Raw genomic sequence first — 17,587 nt, forward strand, 5'->3', positions numbered from 1 at the left:
CAGCTCAGGATGTGGGAGTGGTGGCTGTTGAGCCATGGAAGAGGGGGTCGCCCAGAAGAGAAGGCCGTCTGTCTTAAGGCCTTGGTTGCAACCCTCTCCTCCTGTGGGCCTGTGGGGCCGCCCTCTCTTGCTGGCCTTGGTCACAGCTTCATGGGCTTTTTCACTGGCCCAAAGCACAGAAGGAGGACGCATGGTCCACCTAGTGCAGGCTGGCTGATGCCTGCAGTGCTCGGACGTGTGATGCCGGCCCGAGCTGGGGGTATGTCACTTGGGGAGTTCTTGGTACCTGAGCTGGGGTATGTCACTTGGTGGGTGCCTGGTAGCTCGATGGTGGAGCACCGAGCAGGTCCAGAGCACAGGTGTCACTGGCCACAAGTGACTGAAGACCCACTGGAGCTCGTTTCCACAGATGTCAGAGTGAGACATGATTACGGTAAGATAGCCGAAGACTCACTGAAAGAAGGTTTAACAAAACCTTCAATTTCTGAATTTAAACATGCAGTAGGTAATGTTCACTGCTGGGAACAAAATTGGTTTTCGGAAGAACTATCCCATAATACTTGTTAAAAAAAAAAAAACAAATAGAGCTGGAAATCAAATTAATAGGTGAGACCTTTGAACAGGTGCAAATCTACCTTGTAGACCTTGTTGAGGGCAGAAGAGTGGGAAGTGATAATGGAACTAACAGTAAAAAAAAGCTTACCTGAGCTGAAAAAAGGTCACCCCTTAGACTGAAAGGGCCTTTTTTTTTTTTTCTATTACTCAATGAATTTATTACATTTATAGTTGTATAATGATCATCACAATCCAATTTTATAGGATTTCCAACCCACAACCCCAGCGCACCCCCCCCCCCCCCCAAACTGTCTGCTTTGGAGACCATAAGTTTGAAAGGGGCTTTGAATCCCAGGAAGAATTAGCAAAACAGACACCAACCTAAACAGGCGTGTGACTTGCAGGGATTAAGAAAAAAATGATACAGACTTTCAAACAGAAACAGCAGTTACTTCAAAGGAAGGACACTGAATTTAGTATTGCATAGCTAATCTAACCTGCAGCCCTGGAAGTGAAAGAAACCTGTCTGTCTTGTCAGTCTCTTCTCAGAGCCTTACTTCAAATCACAGACATAAATAAGCACATGCCATGTTGATTTAAGGCCCACGTTCATTTACGGTCTAAATATAAAAAGAAAGTGATGAAGAACTTAGGAGAAAATCTATAGGGATGTATGCATTTGGGAAGTGGCAGACCACGTTTGGTAGAGATAAGACCCACAAACCATAGAGTAAATGAGGTTTGACACTATTTTAAAAAGTTGAAAAAGGGTCGTATGTCAAAAGGGAGCGTAAAGCCAGGTGCAAGCAATAGACTGAGGAGCCTCAGTCCCATCATGGCTGTGAAGAGGGTTTGTATCTCTGCTCTATCAAGAGCGCCTGTGAACGGATGCGAGACAAACCTAACTGAAAAATGGACAAAGGAGGGAGTTCCTGCTGTGGCAAGGTGGAAATGAATATGCTGATATCCATGAGGATTCGGGTTCGAACCCTGGCCTCGCTCAGTGGATTAAGGATCCATCATTGCCATGAGCTGTGGTGTAGGTCGTAGACCTGGCTTGGATCCCGTGTGGCTATGGCTGTGGTGTAGGCCAGCAGCTGTAGCTCCGATTCAGCCCCTAACCTGGGAACTTCCATATGCGGCAGGCGTGGCCCTAAAAAGAAAGAAAGAAAAAAACCAAAAGAACAAAGGAGGTGACAGGCAGTTCATCTAAGAGGAAACTAAGATGGCCCTGGGTCTCACCAGCAGTCAGGGAAACAGTTAATTCTGAGCTACAGTGACCCATCAGTAGGCAAAAACTTCAAATCCTCAGATAGAACTTTGTAGGGAATATAAGAAACTCAGTCGCACTCTGATACATTTTTTTCATTGCCTCTTAATGTGGTTATGCAGGCAATTCAAAACACTTGCATAACAAGGATGTAACTTCTTCCTGCCTAGTTTCAAAATTACAGAAAACCGTCACCTATATGTAATGAAAATAAGTTACTCATTCTTGGGAAATACATTTGGATGATGAGAAGTAGCGAATTAACCACTGCGTCCAGGTTCTGATTTTTCTCCCTTTGACTCTTCACCCTTGTGAGTCACCCACTTGTGTAATCTAGCCGTTTCAGTGTCATGAGGGTCTGAGCTCCTGAATCAGTTTAGGAGGGTTTACCATCCTCACAGAGGAAAGGCACCAGAACTCAAACTGTCTTAGGCAGAAAAGAGATACTTGAATGTCGTAGAAGAGCAGCTCGTGGTGAGGCTGGCTGAGGATGTGGCTTCCCCTGCTCTGTGGTCCCACCTCAGCCCCTCTTCTCACCTCCGCCCTTTCCCTCTAGCTCCGTGGCCTGCTCCGCTTATGGCAGCACTGCTGCCCACGGCTGGGGTGCTGCTGTCCTAGTTCATGTTTGGGGACAATCCAGAAACATAAAGCCCTTTCCTTCTGTCTGGGTGGAAAAATGTAGGTTACCTGCGTGCTCTAGAGCAAGGACCAGACACGGCGTTGCTTGGCTCAGATCTGGGTGTGTGAGCAGCTGGGGAGGGTCGTGCCTGGCTTCCAAGAAACAGAATGCTCCCCGGCTCGGGGCTCAGCTTCCTGGGAGGCCGGTGTGCTGCTCGCAGGGGTGCACAGAGCACTGGGGTCTGAGAGGCGGGGGTGGGGCTGGCTGCTGGTCAGATGACTCCCAGGCCCACTGCTGTCATACCCTGCACATGGCTCCGCCTGGAAATGGCCACTGCTGTGGTAACCTTTCTGCACCTCACAATATGTTATTGATTAGTTTCCTGCTGCTGCTGCTGTAGCTAATTACCATGTATTTATTATCTGACAGTAGTAGGGATCAGAATCCCAGGGCAGTCTCCCTGGGCTAAAGTCAGGGTGTTGGTGGTTCTTTGCGCCTTCTGGAGGCTCCAGAGTAGGGTCCGTATTCGTGCCTTCGCTGGCCCCTTGGAGGCTCGCTCCCTACCTCACACCACCTTTTCTACACCTGTTTCCATCTTCGCCTCACCTTCTCTGTGTCTCATCCTCCTGCCTCCTATGCCTCCTTGTGATCACATTGGGACCACCCAGGTAATCCACGGTCCTTCCCATCTCCGCATCCTTAATTTAATCTCACTTGCTCAGTCAATTCTGCCCTATAAGGCATGTGCAGAGGTTCTGGGGACAAGGGGATCTAGGGTGATTGTTACTCAGCCGACCTTTGTCTCTTGTGTTCCCATCACAGCTGTGTCCTGCCTTATCTCACCTGTGTCTGCTCCTCATTTCCACTGTACATGAGAAAAAGCAATTTAAACAACCAAATTTTAAATTTTGGAAATGGAGTTGCAGGAATAAAAGCACATAGGATTATTTTCATCTCCTGAACAGTTTTTGTTTGTAATATCAAATTTAATATAATTTTACCTGTGTATAGTGAACATCACTAAGTCAGGTGATCTAGAATCTCTTTTCAAAGAAATCACTGCTGTTACAAGAGCCCTTTTATTTATTTATTTTTAATTTTTTTGCTTTTTAGGGCCACACCCAAGGCCTATGGAGGTTCCCAGGCTAGGGGTTGGATTGGAACTGAAGCCACCGGCTGATGCCGCAGCAATGTGGGATCCAAGTCACATCTGTGACATATACCACAGCTCAGGGCAATGCTGAATCTCCAGCCCACTGAGCAAGGCCAGGGATTGAACCTGCATCCTCATGGATTCTAGTCAGATTTGTTTCCGCTGAACCACAAAGGGATCTCCTAAAACAGTATTTTATTTTATTTATTTTGTTTTTGTTATTTATTTATTTAATAATTTATTTTTTTTCCCACCGTACAGCAAGGGGATCAAGTTATCCTTACATGTATACATTTTTTCCCCCACCCTTTGTTCTGTTGCAATATGAGTATCTAGACATAGTTCTCAATGCTACTCAGCAGGATCTCCTTGTAAATCTATTCCAAGTTGTGTCTGATAAGCTCAAGCTCCCGATCCCTCCCACTCCCTCCCTCTCCCATCAGGCAGCCACAAGTCTATTTTCCAAGTCCATGATTTTCTTTTCTGTGGAGATGTTCATTTGTGCTGGATATTAGATTCCAGTTATAAGTGATATTATATGGTATTTGTCTTTGTCTTTCTGGCTCATTTCACTCAGTATGAGATTCTCTAGTTCCATCCATGTTGCTGCAAATGGCATGATGTCATTCTTTTTTATGGCTGAGTAGTATTCCATTGTGTATATATACCACATCTTCCGAATCCAATCCTCTGTTGATGGACATTTGGGTTGTTTCCATGTCCTGGCTATTGTGAATAGTGCTGCAATGAACATGCGGTTGCATGTGTCTCTTTTAAGGAGAGTTTTGTCCGGATAGATGCCCAAGAGTGGGATTGCGGGGTCATATGGAAGTTCTATGTATAGCTTTCTAAGGTATCTCCAAACTGTTCTCCATAGTGGCTGTACCAGTTGACATTCCCACCAACAGTGCAGGAGGGTTCCCTTTTCTCCACAGCCCCTCCAGCACTTGTTATTTGTGGATTTATTAATGATGGCCATTCTGACTGGTGTGAGGTGGTATCTCATGGTAGTTTTGATTGGCATTTCTCTTATAACCAGCTATATTGAGCATTTTCTCATGTGTTTGCTGGCCATCTGTATATCTTCCTTGGAGAACAGTCTATTCAGGTCTTTTGCCCATTTTTCCATTGATTGATTGGCTTTTTTGCTGTTGGGTTGTATAAGTTGCTTATATATTCTAGAGATTAAGCCCTTGTCGGTTGCATCATTTGCAGCTATTTTCGCTCATTCTGTAAGTCGTCTTTTTGTTTTCTTTTTGGTTTCCTTTGCTGTGCAAAAGCTTTTCAGTTTGATTAGGTCCCATGGGTTTATTTTTGCTCTAATTTCGATTGCTTTGGGAGACTGACCTGAGAAAATATTCATGATGTTGATGTCAGAGAGTGTTTTGCCTATGTTTTCTTCTAGGAGTTTGATGGTGTCCTGTCGTATATTTAAGTCTTTCAGCCATTTGGAGTTTATCTTTGTGCATGGTGTGAGGGTGTGTTCTAGTTTCATTGCTTTGCATGCAGCTGTCCAGGTTTCCCAGCAATGCTTGCTGAATAGACTTTCTTTTTCCCATTTGATGTTCTTGCCTCCCTTGTCAAGGATTAATTGACCATAGGTGTCAGGGTTTATTTCCGGGTTCTCTATTCTGTTCCATTGGTCTGTCTGTCTGTTTTGATACCAGTACCACACTGTTTTGATGACTGTGGCTTTGTAGTATTTCTTGACGTCTGGGAGAGTTATGCCTCCTGCTTGGTTTTTGTTTCTGAGGATTGCTTTGGCAATTCTGGGTCTTTTGTTGTTCCATATAAATTTTTGGATAGTTTGTTCTAGTTCTGTGAAAAATGTCATGGGTAATTTGATAGGGATTGCATTGAATCTGTAGATTGCTTTGGGTAGTATGGCCATTTTTACAATATTGATTTTTCTAATCCAGGAACATGGAATATCTTTCCATTTCTTTACATCTTCTTTGATTTCTTTGATTAAAGTTTTATAGTTCTCAGCATATAAGTCCTTTACCTCCTTGGTCAGGTGTATTCCGAGGTACTTGATTTTGTGAGGTGCAATTTTAAAAGGTATTGTATTTTTGTATTCCTTTTCTAATATTTCATTGCTGGTATACAGAAATGCGACTGACTTCTGAATGTTAATCTTATAGCCTGCTACTTTGCTGAATTTATTAATCGGTTCAAGTAGCTAAAACAGTATTTTGAGTGCAGCTTCCAAATAGAATTCGTACTTGTACCACTCTGTGTTAAAAGCCTTGTGTGAGTTTTGTGTGCGTGTGTGTTTTCCAAAGTGTATCTACTTCCCTTTGATCTAGACCTGATAGCTCTGACAGTATTTTCCACCAGGGAGGACAGGACTTGGTGCGTCGCCCAGGCTTAGCTCGCTACCCCTTGGAGAATGTGGTCTGATAACCGGTCTTGTTTGGTGGTATCACTCATGTGAGATCGAGAATATGTTGCTGGGAAATCCCAAACCACACAGGTGACAATGACCACAAACCTGCCTTTCAAATCTGAATATTCTGGGTGCATCAGCTCAGCTGAAAATGTTTTCAGTGAACTTTTTTTTTTTTTTGCTTTTTAGGGCCTTACCCGCAGCATATGAAAATTCCCAGGCTAGGAGTCAAACCGGGAGCTCCAGTTTTCAGCCTACACCACAGCCACAGCAACTCAGGATATGAGCCATGTCTGCAGTCTACACCACAGCTCATGGTAACGCCAGATCCTTAACCCTCTGAGTGAGGACAGTAATTGAACCTGCATCCTCATGGATCCTAGTTAGGATCCTTAACCGTTGAGCCCCAAAGGGAGCTCCCTTGGTGAACTATCATTTATTCCTTGATAATTCGTTTTTGTATGAGAGAGAAGTACCTGCATCAGAGAAAACAGAGTGGAGATTTTTATTTTATTCTGCAGCAGCTATGTTTTACCAGTTCTGTCCATAACAGAATGAAAAAAAAAAGTTGGAGGTGCTAAGACAGTTGATCATCCTTGTTTCTATGATAGCTCTTTAGTTATTTTGTTGAAGTATCACTTTTACTAATTTGGAACCAGCCCTTCAGTAATGATTCATGGGCTGTGGTTTCCTGAAATTGTTGTATCTCAGGGGATGAACAATTAGAAAAAGTGAATCACACAGACTGACACCCCTGCGGGAGTTTGCATATCACACAGACCCACTTGTCTGTGGACTACACTCTAGTGCTCTGTGATCTCAAGATCTCCCAAGGCAAGTGTGGGCTGCCCCCAACCACGTGGGCAAACCATGGTGGGGGCTTGAGGCACTGAGCATCACCAGCAGGATGGCAGCTGCATCCTCCTTTCACACCTGCTCTGCGGGTGTCATCCTCGGGCCTGACCCTGAGGGTGAGCAAGTCCCGGGGTGATTTTTGGGCTGAAAGGAGACCAGGTAAGAGGGGAGGACTGAGTGGTAGCCCCCGTCTCAGTTTCCTGAAGCCTGCCAGTGCAGCCCCGGTCCAAGCAGACTTGTCTGTATCACTAGCCAAGCCCTCATCATGTGCCAAAGAAATCAAAATCATCTCTGCATTTAGCTCTGGAATCCACTCATACTAAATAAAGCATAGTGGCGAATTCCAGCTTGATTGTATTGGGCAGAAAACAGACCTCTCTGTAGTTAACTTATGTTCATATTCTTCCTATTAGTCTTCATAAAAGAGGCAAGAAATGAGACTTGAATCATCAGTTTGTTTTCACTCTCGTCACTTACATCTGTTAAAACATACAGATGTTTCTGGAAAGCAGCTTTTTGCTGATGTGGTTGAGAGGAGGCCAAGAAAAGCATTGTTTTATGAAGGAAAGTAATGTTCAATTTACGGCATGATGGGAAATTTGTCTATGATACCATGGTGCTCTATTTAGATAACAGCTCAGTTTTTAAAGTTACTTGGTGCCTTTAAACATAATTCTTTGTTATTTTAGTTAACTAATTGCTGTATAGTTGTCTAATGACCTCAAAACATAGTAGCTTAAAATAAGGAGCCTTTAATCATATTACATATCTCCCTTTTGGGGTCAGGAATTGGGGTGGGATTTGGTTGAACAATTTTTGTGTTTCATGTGGCATTCACTGAGGTCCAGGGGTGGTGGTCTTCAGTTGGCTGGTCAGTCCGGAGGGTCCAGGGTGACTTCATGCATGTGCCTGTTACTCCCGGGAGTGTAGGAGGAAGGCTGGGCACAGCTAGGCCTTCCCCCCACCCCCCCATCCCCCAGCGCAGCCCCTCTATCAGTGCACTTGGACTTCTTCCCCGGCTGCTCAGGCCTCGAAGGGCAGGTGTTCTAAGAGAGGCGAAATGGGAATAGCCAGCCTCTTGGGCCTGGTCCTGGTACAGGTGCCTCCCTCCCTCCCCTTCTGCTGGTTAACACAGTCCTTCAGTCCGTGGGGATCAAAGGAGGAGACATAGACTTGACCCTCCACAGAGGGGGTGCCAAAAAATTTGTGGCCATTTTTAATTTGCCATGTAAGTATGTATGTGCTTTTTTTTTTCTTTCTTTCTTTTTGGCTTATGGGAAAATGACAATTATCGATCAAAAAGCCCCAGGTTATTGAGTGGTCAGGGACATTAGACTTAATCCAGCCTCCATGCTTTACAGATTAAAAATGTGTGTATCAGTAAAAATGAGTAAAATTTTATTTTTCGATGGAAGGTAGTTGATCCATCAAAAAGATGAAATAATTTCTGTAGGGTAGCTCATTGCACAGTGGGACAGTGATTTTGATAAGCCACACAGGCTCAATAGCTCAGGCAGGAAGAGAAATAGTACTATAAATATAATTTTCTACTAATTTTCTCTAGAGATTGCTATTTGGATATCTGCTTTGTTTTCAAACTGTCCTTGCAATTACTGACATGATTATTTTGTACTACTCATATCTTGTCACTTCTTGTAAAAAAATGTTCACAGTAGGTGGAATTTTAGTGGTATTTGGGTTATATATTTTTGACACTTCAAAGAATAATAGTGTAATTTACGAAGATGAAGTAACATTGTATATATGTTATGTTTGGAGAAATCTTTAGGGGAAATGAGAGCAAAAATCAACTTAAACTTTATGGGCAGTTACATGGATTATTTTATCTCTTTGTGCTCCTAGGTCTGTAAATATTTAATTTTATAAATATTTTAGTTACATTTGATTCGAGCGTCTGAATATGAAACTCAGTTCAGAATTCTTCTTATAAACTACCTTTAAAGGTATTGACATTCCTCCAATCAAGGTATCACTTACTTGTATGAGTCAGATGATGCTTCTCAACACTGGCTGCAAAAAATCCTCCAAATTTTCACATTTCTGTGCCCAAAGAGGAAGTGCCAAAAGGGTAGAGACCAAAGGTGTGATAATATAATGTCAATGCACATTAATTTATTCTGCGATTTTACAGGTATAAACCAAACTTTTTAGGTTGATACAATTTCACAGCCTCCCTCTGGTCAATACTTCAGTAGTTTTCCCCTTGAAATAACTGAGTTGGTGAATTGGAAAAACTCACAGTGCAGGTCCTGGAGCCCCTTGTGCTTGGAGCAGGGCTGGTTTCAGCTTGTCCAGTTGATGGTAAGCGAGTTCCTTAAATAAGACACATCTTCAGGTCTTCAGTCTGCTAGTTGTTCTTGGGTTGGGGAGGGATGCTCAGGAATGCTGGTGACTTTCTTCCAGACTGTCGGGGGTGGAGCCACAGTGCAAGACCGGGCACCCGAGCTGGACGGTGGGGCAGCCGAGCCGGACAGAAGCCACTCCAACAGCAGCACCTTGTCGGACCGGAGGCTCAGCAGCTCGAGCCTCTGCAGCGTCGAGGAGGAGCACCGTGCCGTGTACGAGATGGTGCAGCGCATCCTGCTGTCCACGCGTGGCTACGTCAACTTCGTGAACGAAGTGTTCCGTCAGGTCAGTGCACATGAGCGCCCATGTGCCTGTTCCACTGTGTGCACCCGTGTGAGCAGAAAGCTGAAGATTGTTGTCCTTTTACTCGTGATACATGATAACGTCAGAAATGTAATGGACAAGTTAGGCTCAGTTACAGAACTCAGTGCCGTTTCTCTAAGCCCACCTTTTATTTACTGTGTGGGATACTGTAATTGGGGATTTTTGGTAATTTTTAATGTGTTTTTCCTGATTTGGTTTTTATAAAATTCCTACATGTGGTGGGCAAGTTCTACATTTGAGCAGAATCATCCCACAGATAGCCTCATGTTTCCATAACAAACTTTAGACCCAGGAATAAAGCTGTTCCTGAACCCTCCTCAAGGCATGAGCACAGAGACAGGCCCAAGGCTGGATTGTTCCCGAGGCTGTAGGCAGCTCTCAAGCTGTAGGTTTCTGCAAACAATCCAAGGTGGACTTGGCCTGCAGAGGAGCATGACAGGTCCCTCTGATAGAAGTATTTATGGCATAAGAGGAAAAAGGAGGTGGTAGGGAGGGGAGCGAGAGCAAAGAAAGGAACCTAGGCCAAGACACTGAAATAACAGACCTTCCATGGAAGCTGGTGGATGGGAACGTGTTGGGAAGAGTGGGGGTGCAAACAGGGAAACAGCTACAGCAAGAGAGGAAGCTGGAGGGATCAGAGGCCAGCAGCTGGGAGCAGCTGTGCCCACAGCTATGGCTGGTTCTGCCTCTGGGGAACCTTGGCCTTGCCTCCACATGTTTTTGATTGTCTCAGATGGAGAGGGAGGTGGTGCTGTTGGCACCAGGGATGATTTTCAGCACCTCCAGTACACTGGACAGCACCCCACCCCAGCCGTGTGTGGCCCCTGTGTCAGTAGTGCTGCGGTGCAGAAATGCTCAGCTGCAGCATCTGGGAGAGGCCTCCATGGGGCTGAGACAGGGGCTCTGCATGTGGGGGCAGCCCCCGGCCCCCTGCATCTGGACACTGGTGCTCTGGAAAACGGAGAGCATGTGTGTGATGAGGGGATGTTGGCTCAGTCTGAGCCCTGAGCAGAGGGGGAGGCTGTTGGATGGCAGAGACCCTGCTGGGGGGAGGGGAGAAGGAACCTGCTTTATGCTCCTCGAAGAGCTTCCCCTGGAGGCAAGACTGGAGATGGGAGAGGGGAGGAGGAAACCTTCACCTCTGAGACTTACAGCACAGAAACATCCCCTAAGAGCAACAGTCCCAAGGAGTTCCCGTTGTGGCTCGGTGGTTAACGAATCTGACTAGGAACCATGGGGTTGTGGGTTCCATACCTGGCCTTGCTCAGTGGGTTAAGGATCCGGCTTTGCTGCGAGCTGTGGTGTAGGTCATAGACGCGGCTTGGATCTGGCATTGCTGTGGCTCTGGCTTAGGTCAGAGGCAACAGCTCTGATTTGACCCCTAGCCTGGGAATCTTCATATGCCATGGGTGTGGCCCTAGGAAAGACAAAGAAAAAGAAAAAAAAAAAAAAAAGAGCAACAGTCCCAGCATAACGCAAAGCAACTTAGAGGTTTTACTGTATTTTGTATTGTAACCAATAAAAAAAAATTACTTATGAAAATGTTTAATCTCCAATTAAAATTCCCCTTATAGAATATTTCCTGATTTTGCAGCCCAGCACTGCCTGGGTTCTTCTCACTCCCTGTCTTCCTGGCCCCTGTGTAGGTTTTACTCCAAATTCCACTTGATGACCAAGGTTATGGCCTTGGGCCTCTTCTCTGACTCCACATTTGCCTCGTGGGGGCTCAGCTGTGGTGTCTGCTTCCCAGGCAAGCTTCTGTCCAGACCTTGCTTCTTAAGCCCATGCCTGCCTTCTAAATGCCCCCTTGCTGTCTCATCTGCCCTGCTTAGTTGGGTTTGTTACCACTGAGCCACAAGGGGAACTCCTAAGAACAACTTTAGTTTTATTAAAAAAAGATGACTGTTCATTACATATAAACAGCCCTCCTCCATATATAATTACAGAAGAGAAAGCAAAAAACAAAGCACTCAAAACACTACCATATAAGTAACTGTTGGCATTGTATCAGTGTCAGGAGCGCATCATTCTAGATATTCCTGTATGTGTACGTATGGCTGCTGGCCTGGCAACATGGCAGACCAGCAGAGAGGACATGGGTAAGACAGGATATAATCAGACAGAAAGCAGCCTGGCAGATGGGTAGACAGGAAGGCTGAGAGATGAGCTGATAGACATAAACTGGCAGACAGGCGTAGAAAACAGGCCAGCTAGCAGAGGTGGAGAGAAGCAGAGAGGTGTAGCTGGACAGGAGGGCAGGTGCAGATAGGCAGACAGAGGTAGAATTAGGTAGTCAGGAACAGGTAGATAGGCAGGCAGCCATGGCCAAAAACAGGTGAGCCAGACAAAGACTGACTAAAGTTAAGGCAGGGGACACGACAGGTGTGCGGAAGTGGTGGGGGTGGGGTGGTGGACCACAGAATAGCTTTATGACAGTAGAATCTTTAATTCTTAATGACTCTTTAATGCAATTTTAATGAGTCATTCTAAATTTTATTTTTCATCTGAATTTAACAGAAGAAAAGAAAGCAAAACTGAAGGAATTGTTGAAATTCCAGTAAATAGTCCTTTACCATAAGAAATACTGATGACTGAAAGATACGTCCGTAATACAAAGATTATAATAACATGAAGGCGTTGGAGTCCCTTTTTAACTGCATGTTGTAATTTTGGATAGCACTTAGTTATGAAATGTGAAGAAATTAGAATCCTTGTATTTTTTTCAGCCTCTTCTCCCCATCTGCTGATTTCATTATATTATAAATTTATGTTACACATTTATGATCCTTTGCTGTTGGCTTTGGCCTCCTGATGTGCAGAGGTGTTTAGTCTTGGTTCTGTATGTAGAGTTTCATTCCTTCTGTGTCCACAGCTCTAAAATACTTGCTTTGATTGACTTCCTGGTTGGCCTCCTTTTGTTGCTGAGTGATGTTTTCAAGAAGGTGTCTTGGGAACTCTATTCCCTGAGTCTTATTTATTTATTTATTTATTTATTTATTATTATTTTTTTGTCTTTTTGCATTTCTTGGGTCGCTCCCGAGGCATGTGGAGGTTCCCAGGCTAGGGATCTAATCGGAGCTGTAGCTGCCGGCCTACGCCAGAGCCACAGCAATGCGGGATCCAAACTGCGTCTGCAACCTACACCACAGCTCACAGCAACACCAGATTGTCAACCCACTGAACAAGGCCAAGAATTGAACCCGCAACCCCATGGTTCCTAGTCGGATTCGTTAACCACTGCGCCACGACGGGAACTCCTATTTGTTTTTATTTGCACTATAGTTGGTTTATAGTTGTGTTAATTTCAGGTGTATCTCAAAGTGATTCAGTTTTATATATATACATACTTTTTCAGATTCTTTTCCATCATGGGTTTTTACAAGATAATTGAGTATCACTTCCTGTGCTACTGTCACTCCTTGTTGTTTATCTACCCTGAATCCTTTTCTAGTGGGGAGTGTTTTCCTTTTGCCTTTGCACATGAAGAGCAGTTTAGCTGAGTATAATACCTTCAGGTCATTCTTTCTTCCACTAGGAATTTATAAATCAGAACTTTTCTAGACAAAAAATCAGAAGTAGCAGATAAACTTCACAAGGACATCAGAATAAAAATGTTTAGCGTGTCTAAAGAAAGGAAAGAGAAGCTTACACATGTTTTCAGGAAAAAAGAAACTGTAGTAGATGACTAAGCAGATTTAAATAGGAAGAAAATAGGACTTTTAGAGATGAAAAAATGTAGTAATTGAAATATTAAAAGAAAACCTCAGTAGGTAAGTTTAATAGCAGATTAGATACGGCCGAATAGGGAATACACTGGGTGAGAGGTCTGAAGAAATTATCCTCAATGTACCTCTGGGACACAGAGATAAAAGAGTATGAGAGAGAGGAGTTCCCGTCTTGGCACAGTGGAAATGAATCCGACTAGGAACCATGAGGTTGCAGGTTCGATCCCTGGCCTTACTCAGTGGGTTGAGGATCCAGCACTGCTGTGGCTGTGGTATAGGCTGGTGGCTACAGCTACAATTAGACCCCTAGCCTGGGAACCTCCATATGCTGCGGATGTGGCCTAAAGAGACAAAAGACAAAAAACAAACAAACAAAAAAAGAGTATGAGAGATGAAGAGTGGAGGAGAGTGAGAAGGTCTGATGTATGTGTTCAGCTCTCCTCTATCCCTATTATTTTTTTTCTGCTATTTTCTTTTTTGTCTTTTTAGGGCTACACCCATGGCATATGGAGGCTCTCAAGCTAGGGGTCTAATCCGAGCTACAGCTGCCGGCCTACACCACAGCCACAGCAACTCGGAATCCGAGCCATGTCTGCAACCTACACCACAGCTCATGGCAACGCTAGATCCTTAAGCCACTGAGCAAAGCCAGGGATCAAACCCAAAACCTCATGGTTCCTGGTCGGATTCATTTCTGCTGTGTCTGCTATTTTCTTACCTGAGAAATATCCTACTGTGACTGGATTTCTCTATGTTTTTCTTAAAAGTCTATCAGTATTTTATGTATAGATACATATTTTGAGGTAAAATTCTTAGTTGTGATGCTTGTTTAGAATTACTATATATTCATTTGAGTGGAATCTTTGATCATTAAGAATTTGTTCTCTTTTTCTCTAGCCTTGTGTTTTTTTTTTTGCCTTAAAGTTGTTCTTGCCTATGCTGAATATAGCTCTCCAGTTTTCTTCTGGTTAGCGTTTGTATGGTATATCTTTTTCTGACATTTTCTTTGAACTTCCCCATATTCATATGTTTTGGATATCTTCTTTTCAGTGGCATGCGGTCTTTTAAATAGTTTTTACAATTCAACCTTATAATCTCTGTCTTTGGATTGGAGCAGTATTGCATTGACATTTAATGGAACCACTGTAATTTAAATCTATTGTCTTTCTACTTTCTAACTGTCTTGAATTTTTTCAGAATGGTTGCATTTAGCATCCAATTTTTCTCCTCTAAATTAGTATTTTTACACACATTTGTAATATTTTAAGGGTTAACGATATGGATTCCTAACTTAAAATCTAGCATTAGTTACAGTTTTTACCTTCTCAGTATGCATTTCAGTTCCATCTACTCCTTCTCAGTTTATATGGCATTGTTATGTTTATAGGTATATACCATTTAATTTCATATTATGAATATAAAATATGTATTATATATACACAAATATGTATACATACACATGTATCATCTCTTTCAGAACTACTATAATTGTTTTATCTAGTTTTATTTTTATTCATATACATATATTCATTTTTTATTCATTCATACACACACACACACACACAGACACACACACAAATAATTACCCTTTTTCTTGCACTTTATTTCTTCCCAAATCTCTAACTTGGGATTATTTTCCTTCTGCTTAAGGGATTATTTTCCTTCTCTTTCTAGTATTTCTCTTAGATCAGGTCTCAATAAAAATTTTCTCATTTCTGTTTCTCTCGTTTCTGTTTTGCTTTTAGTTTTGAAGTACATTCTTCTTGGATGTAAAATTCTACTTCGGCAGCTGTTTTCTTTCTGCACATTGAATGTTTTCTTTCATTGCTTCTTGGCTTTCATTGTTTCTATGAGAAATTATGCTTATTGGGGAGGTAACAATTAAAAAAATTTTTTTTAAAAAGAAATTGTGTTAAATCATGGGACTGTTCCTTTGGAAGAAGTGTGTCTTTTTCCCACTTGGTCCTTTAAGATTTTCTGATTTTCTTTGGTTTTCAGCAGTCTAAGTGTAATATACTTTAAATTTATGCTGCTTATGTTTCTTTGTGATTCTTGATCTTTTATCAGTTTTGGCAAAATTCTCAGCCATTCTTTCCTCAAAAATGGTTTCTTCCCTTTTTTACTAGTTCTGCATCTCCAGCCATGGAGAGGTCTTTTCCATATGCTCTCTCTCTTACCTCTCTTCTGATGGAGCCAGCCTTTGTCTCTCTGTGCTTTCTGCTGGATATTTTTTTCCCCCTTTTTTTGGCCACATCCATGGCATGTGGAAGTTCCGAGGCCAAGGATCAAATCTGAGTGCAGCTGCGACCTACGTCACAAATGGAAACACCAAATCCTTAACCTGCTACACTGGCCCAGGGACCCCCAACCTACTGTACCAGGCTGGGGATCAGTCCCATGCCCCAGCAGCAACCGGAGCTGCCACAGAGACAATGCCAGGTCCTTAAAGTTCTGCACCATAAGGGAACTCCTCATTATGGTGTTTTATCTGGAGTTGCCTGTGGTGATGCAACTCCTCAGATGGATAGTTTTATCTGATTTTTCTTCCAGTTTTCTCTTCAGTTATATTCATTCTCTTGTCAGTCACTTACACGGAATTTTGGATTTTGGTTTTATTTTTCAGTTTCATATTCATCTTTTTCTGATACTTTATCTAGATCTATATATTTAAATTATTGTCTGTTTTTATTGTTTTGTTAGTGTTGACTTTATTGTTCATATTTCTAATTTTTTTAATTAATATGCAGTCTATCATATTGACCAGACTATGCAAATAATTTTGGTTTTACTATGCTTTTATTTAGTCAGGATTTATATTTGCTTCCCAGGAGGAGCGTAACATAGTATACCTTGATATTGATTTGTGTTACATAGTTGTCTACATTTGGATTCTGATCACATCATGTCAGAATTCTTACCTGTGGCTATGTAAGGAGTTCTTTAATTTTTTTTTTTTGTCTTTTGTCTTTTGTCTTTTGTCTTCTTAGGGCTGCACCCACAACATGTGGAGGTTCCCAGGGCAGGGGTTCCCAGAGCCACAGCAATGCGGGATCCGAGCTGTGTCTGCGACCTACACCACAGCTCATGGCAACTCTGGATCCTCAACCCACTGAGTGGTGCCAGGGATCGAACCTGCCCACGTCCTCATGAATACTAGTCTGGTCGTTAACCACTGAGCCATGATGGGAACTCCGGAGTTCTTTAATGTTAAAAAGTTCACATAGATGTGCCCAGTGCTCTAACTGGCCGGCTGGACAACTGGCTCTCCACAAAAGAAGGGAGGGGGGGAGGAAAGAATGAAGGGAAAGGAAGAAAGAGAAAGAAAAGAGAAAGGCAGAAAAAGACAAAGGAGAGAAAAGAAGAGCCTGTAGATACCATTTGCCATCCTCTGTGGTGTTATGACTCCCACTGTGGCCCGTTCAAGTTACCAACACCTCACCGAACGCAAACTTGGGAAGAGATGTGACGGCTGGCTGTGCTGTTATGTCTGTTCTCTCATCATCTGTCTCTGGTTTATTGGGAAAAGGTCACTGTTGCACAGGTATTACTGTTCATATAGCCAATTAATATATCTCTCTAGGTATGCATTTTGGTTATTTTGTGGGAAAATTATTCAGAATATAGAAGTTACTTTTAGATTGTGTTTTGCTTTTGGACCCAGTTATTACATAGATGTCTTTTTTCCATCAGATGAGTTTGGTGTGCACACGAATATGGGGCCTTGTATACTATATTCCCATGATGCTTTCCCGTGTTTTGAAGGGAAGTCTGAAATTGGTGACAGTCATTGAAAATGTCTTTTTGGCTCAATGGTGATCTGAGTTGGTGTTAAAGGGACTTTCTCTTGTCATTTTAGGCATTTTTGTTGCCTTCCTGTGACATAGCTGTCACCAGAAAAGTAGTTCAGGTGTACAGAAAGTGGATCCTCCAGGAAAAACCTGTGTTCATGGAGGAACCAGACATAAAAGAAGTTGCCCAAGAAGATGCTGAAAAATTAGGATTTCCGGAAACCGATGCCAAGGAGGTAATATTTCATCACTTGTTGGAGTTGGGGCCGTCTGTATTTTAGCAAAGTACACCTGCTCTGTCAGGGGCCAGTCAGCAGCACGCAGGCAGGCGACCTCTTTGTTATGAGGTCTGATGTTCTCAGGTTGCTGAGCTCCAGGAGCACTGCCTCAGGGAGGCTGCTTCTGTGCTCTGTTCAGGGTCCTTGGTCACCTCCTAACCTTGGGCTTGGCCTCCTATACATGACAGCTTCTTTATTCACCATCCCATGAGAATCCTTTAATAAGCCAGTGTACTTTACACATCTCTGTATAAGACTAAAAGC

The 17,587-nt window shown here is 43.1% G+C and overlaps 1 protein-coding gene across 5 annotated transcripts in view; it reads left to right on the forward strand.

Moving 5' to 3' along the window:
* The window catches only part of RALGAPA2 (Ral GTPase activating protein catalytic subunit alpha 2), a 271,866-nt gene that overhangs the window by 55,155 nt on the left and 199,124 nt on the right, over positions 1–17,587 (forward strand). For 4 of the 5 annotated variants that reach the window (XR_007133912.1, XR_007133913.1, XM_047771595.1 and 1 more), the window contains exons 10-11: positions 9,266–9,493; positions 17,114–17,281. Coding sequence is in view for 2 of the 5 variants with exons in the window: in XM_047771595.1 (XP_047627551.1) it covers positions 9,266–9,493; positions 17,114–17,281 (396 nt within the window). In the remaining 3 variants the exon portion in view is untranslated. Of the gene's footprint in view, positions 1–8,733; positions 9,164–9,265; positions 9,494–17,113; positions 17,282–17,587 lie in introns of those variants that run through there. The other variant, XR_007133914.1, reaches the window with a different exon arrangement.

This window comes from Phacochoerus africanus, chromosome 3 (genome assembly GCF_016906955.1).
Source record: "Phacochoerus africanus isolate WHEZ1 chromosome 3, ROS_Pafr_v1, whole genome shotgun sequence".
Lineage (NCBI taxonomy): Eukaryota > Metazoa > Chordata > Mammalia > Artiodactyla > Suidae > Phacochoerus > Phacochoerus africanus.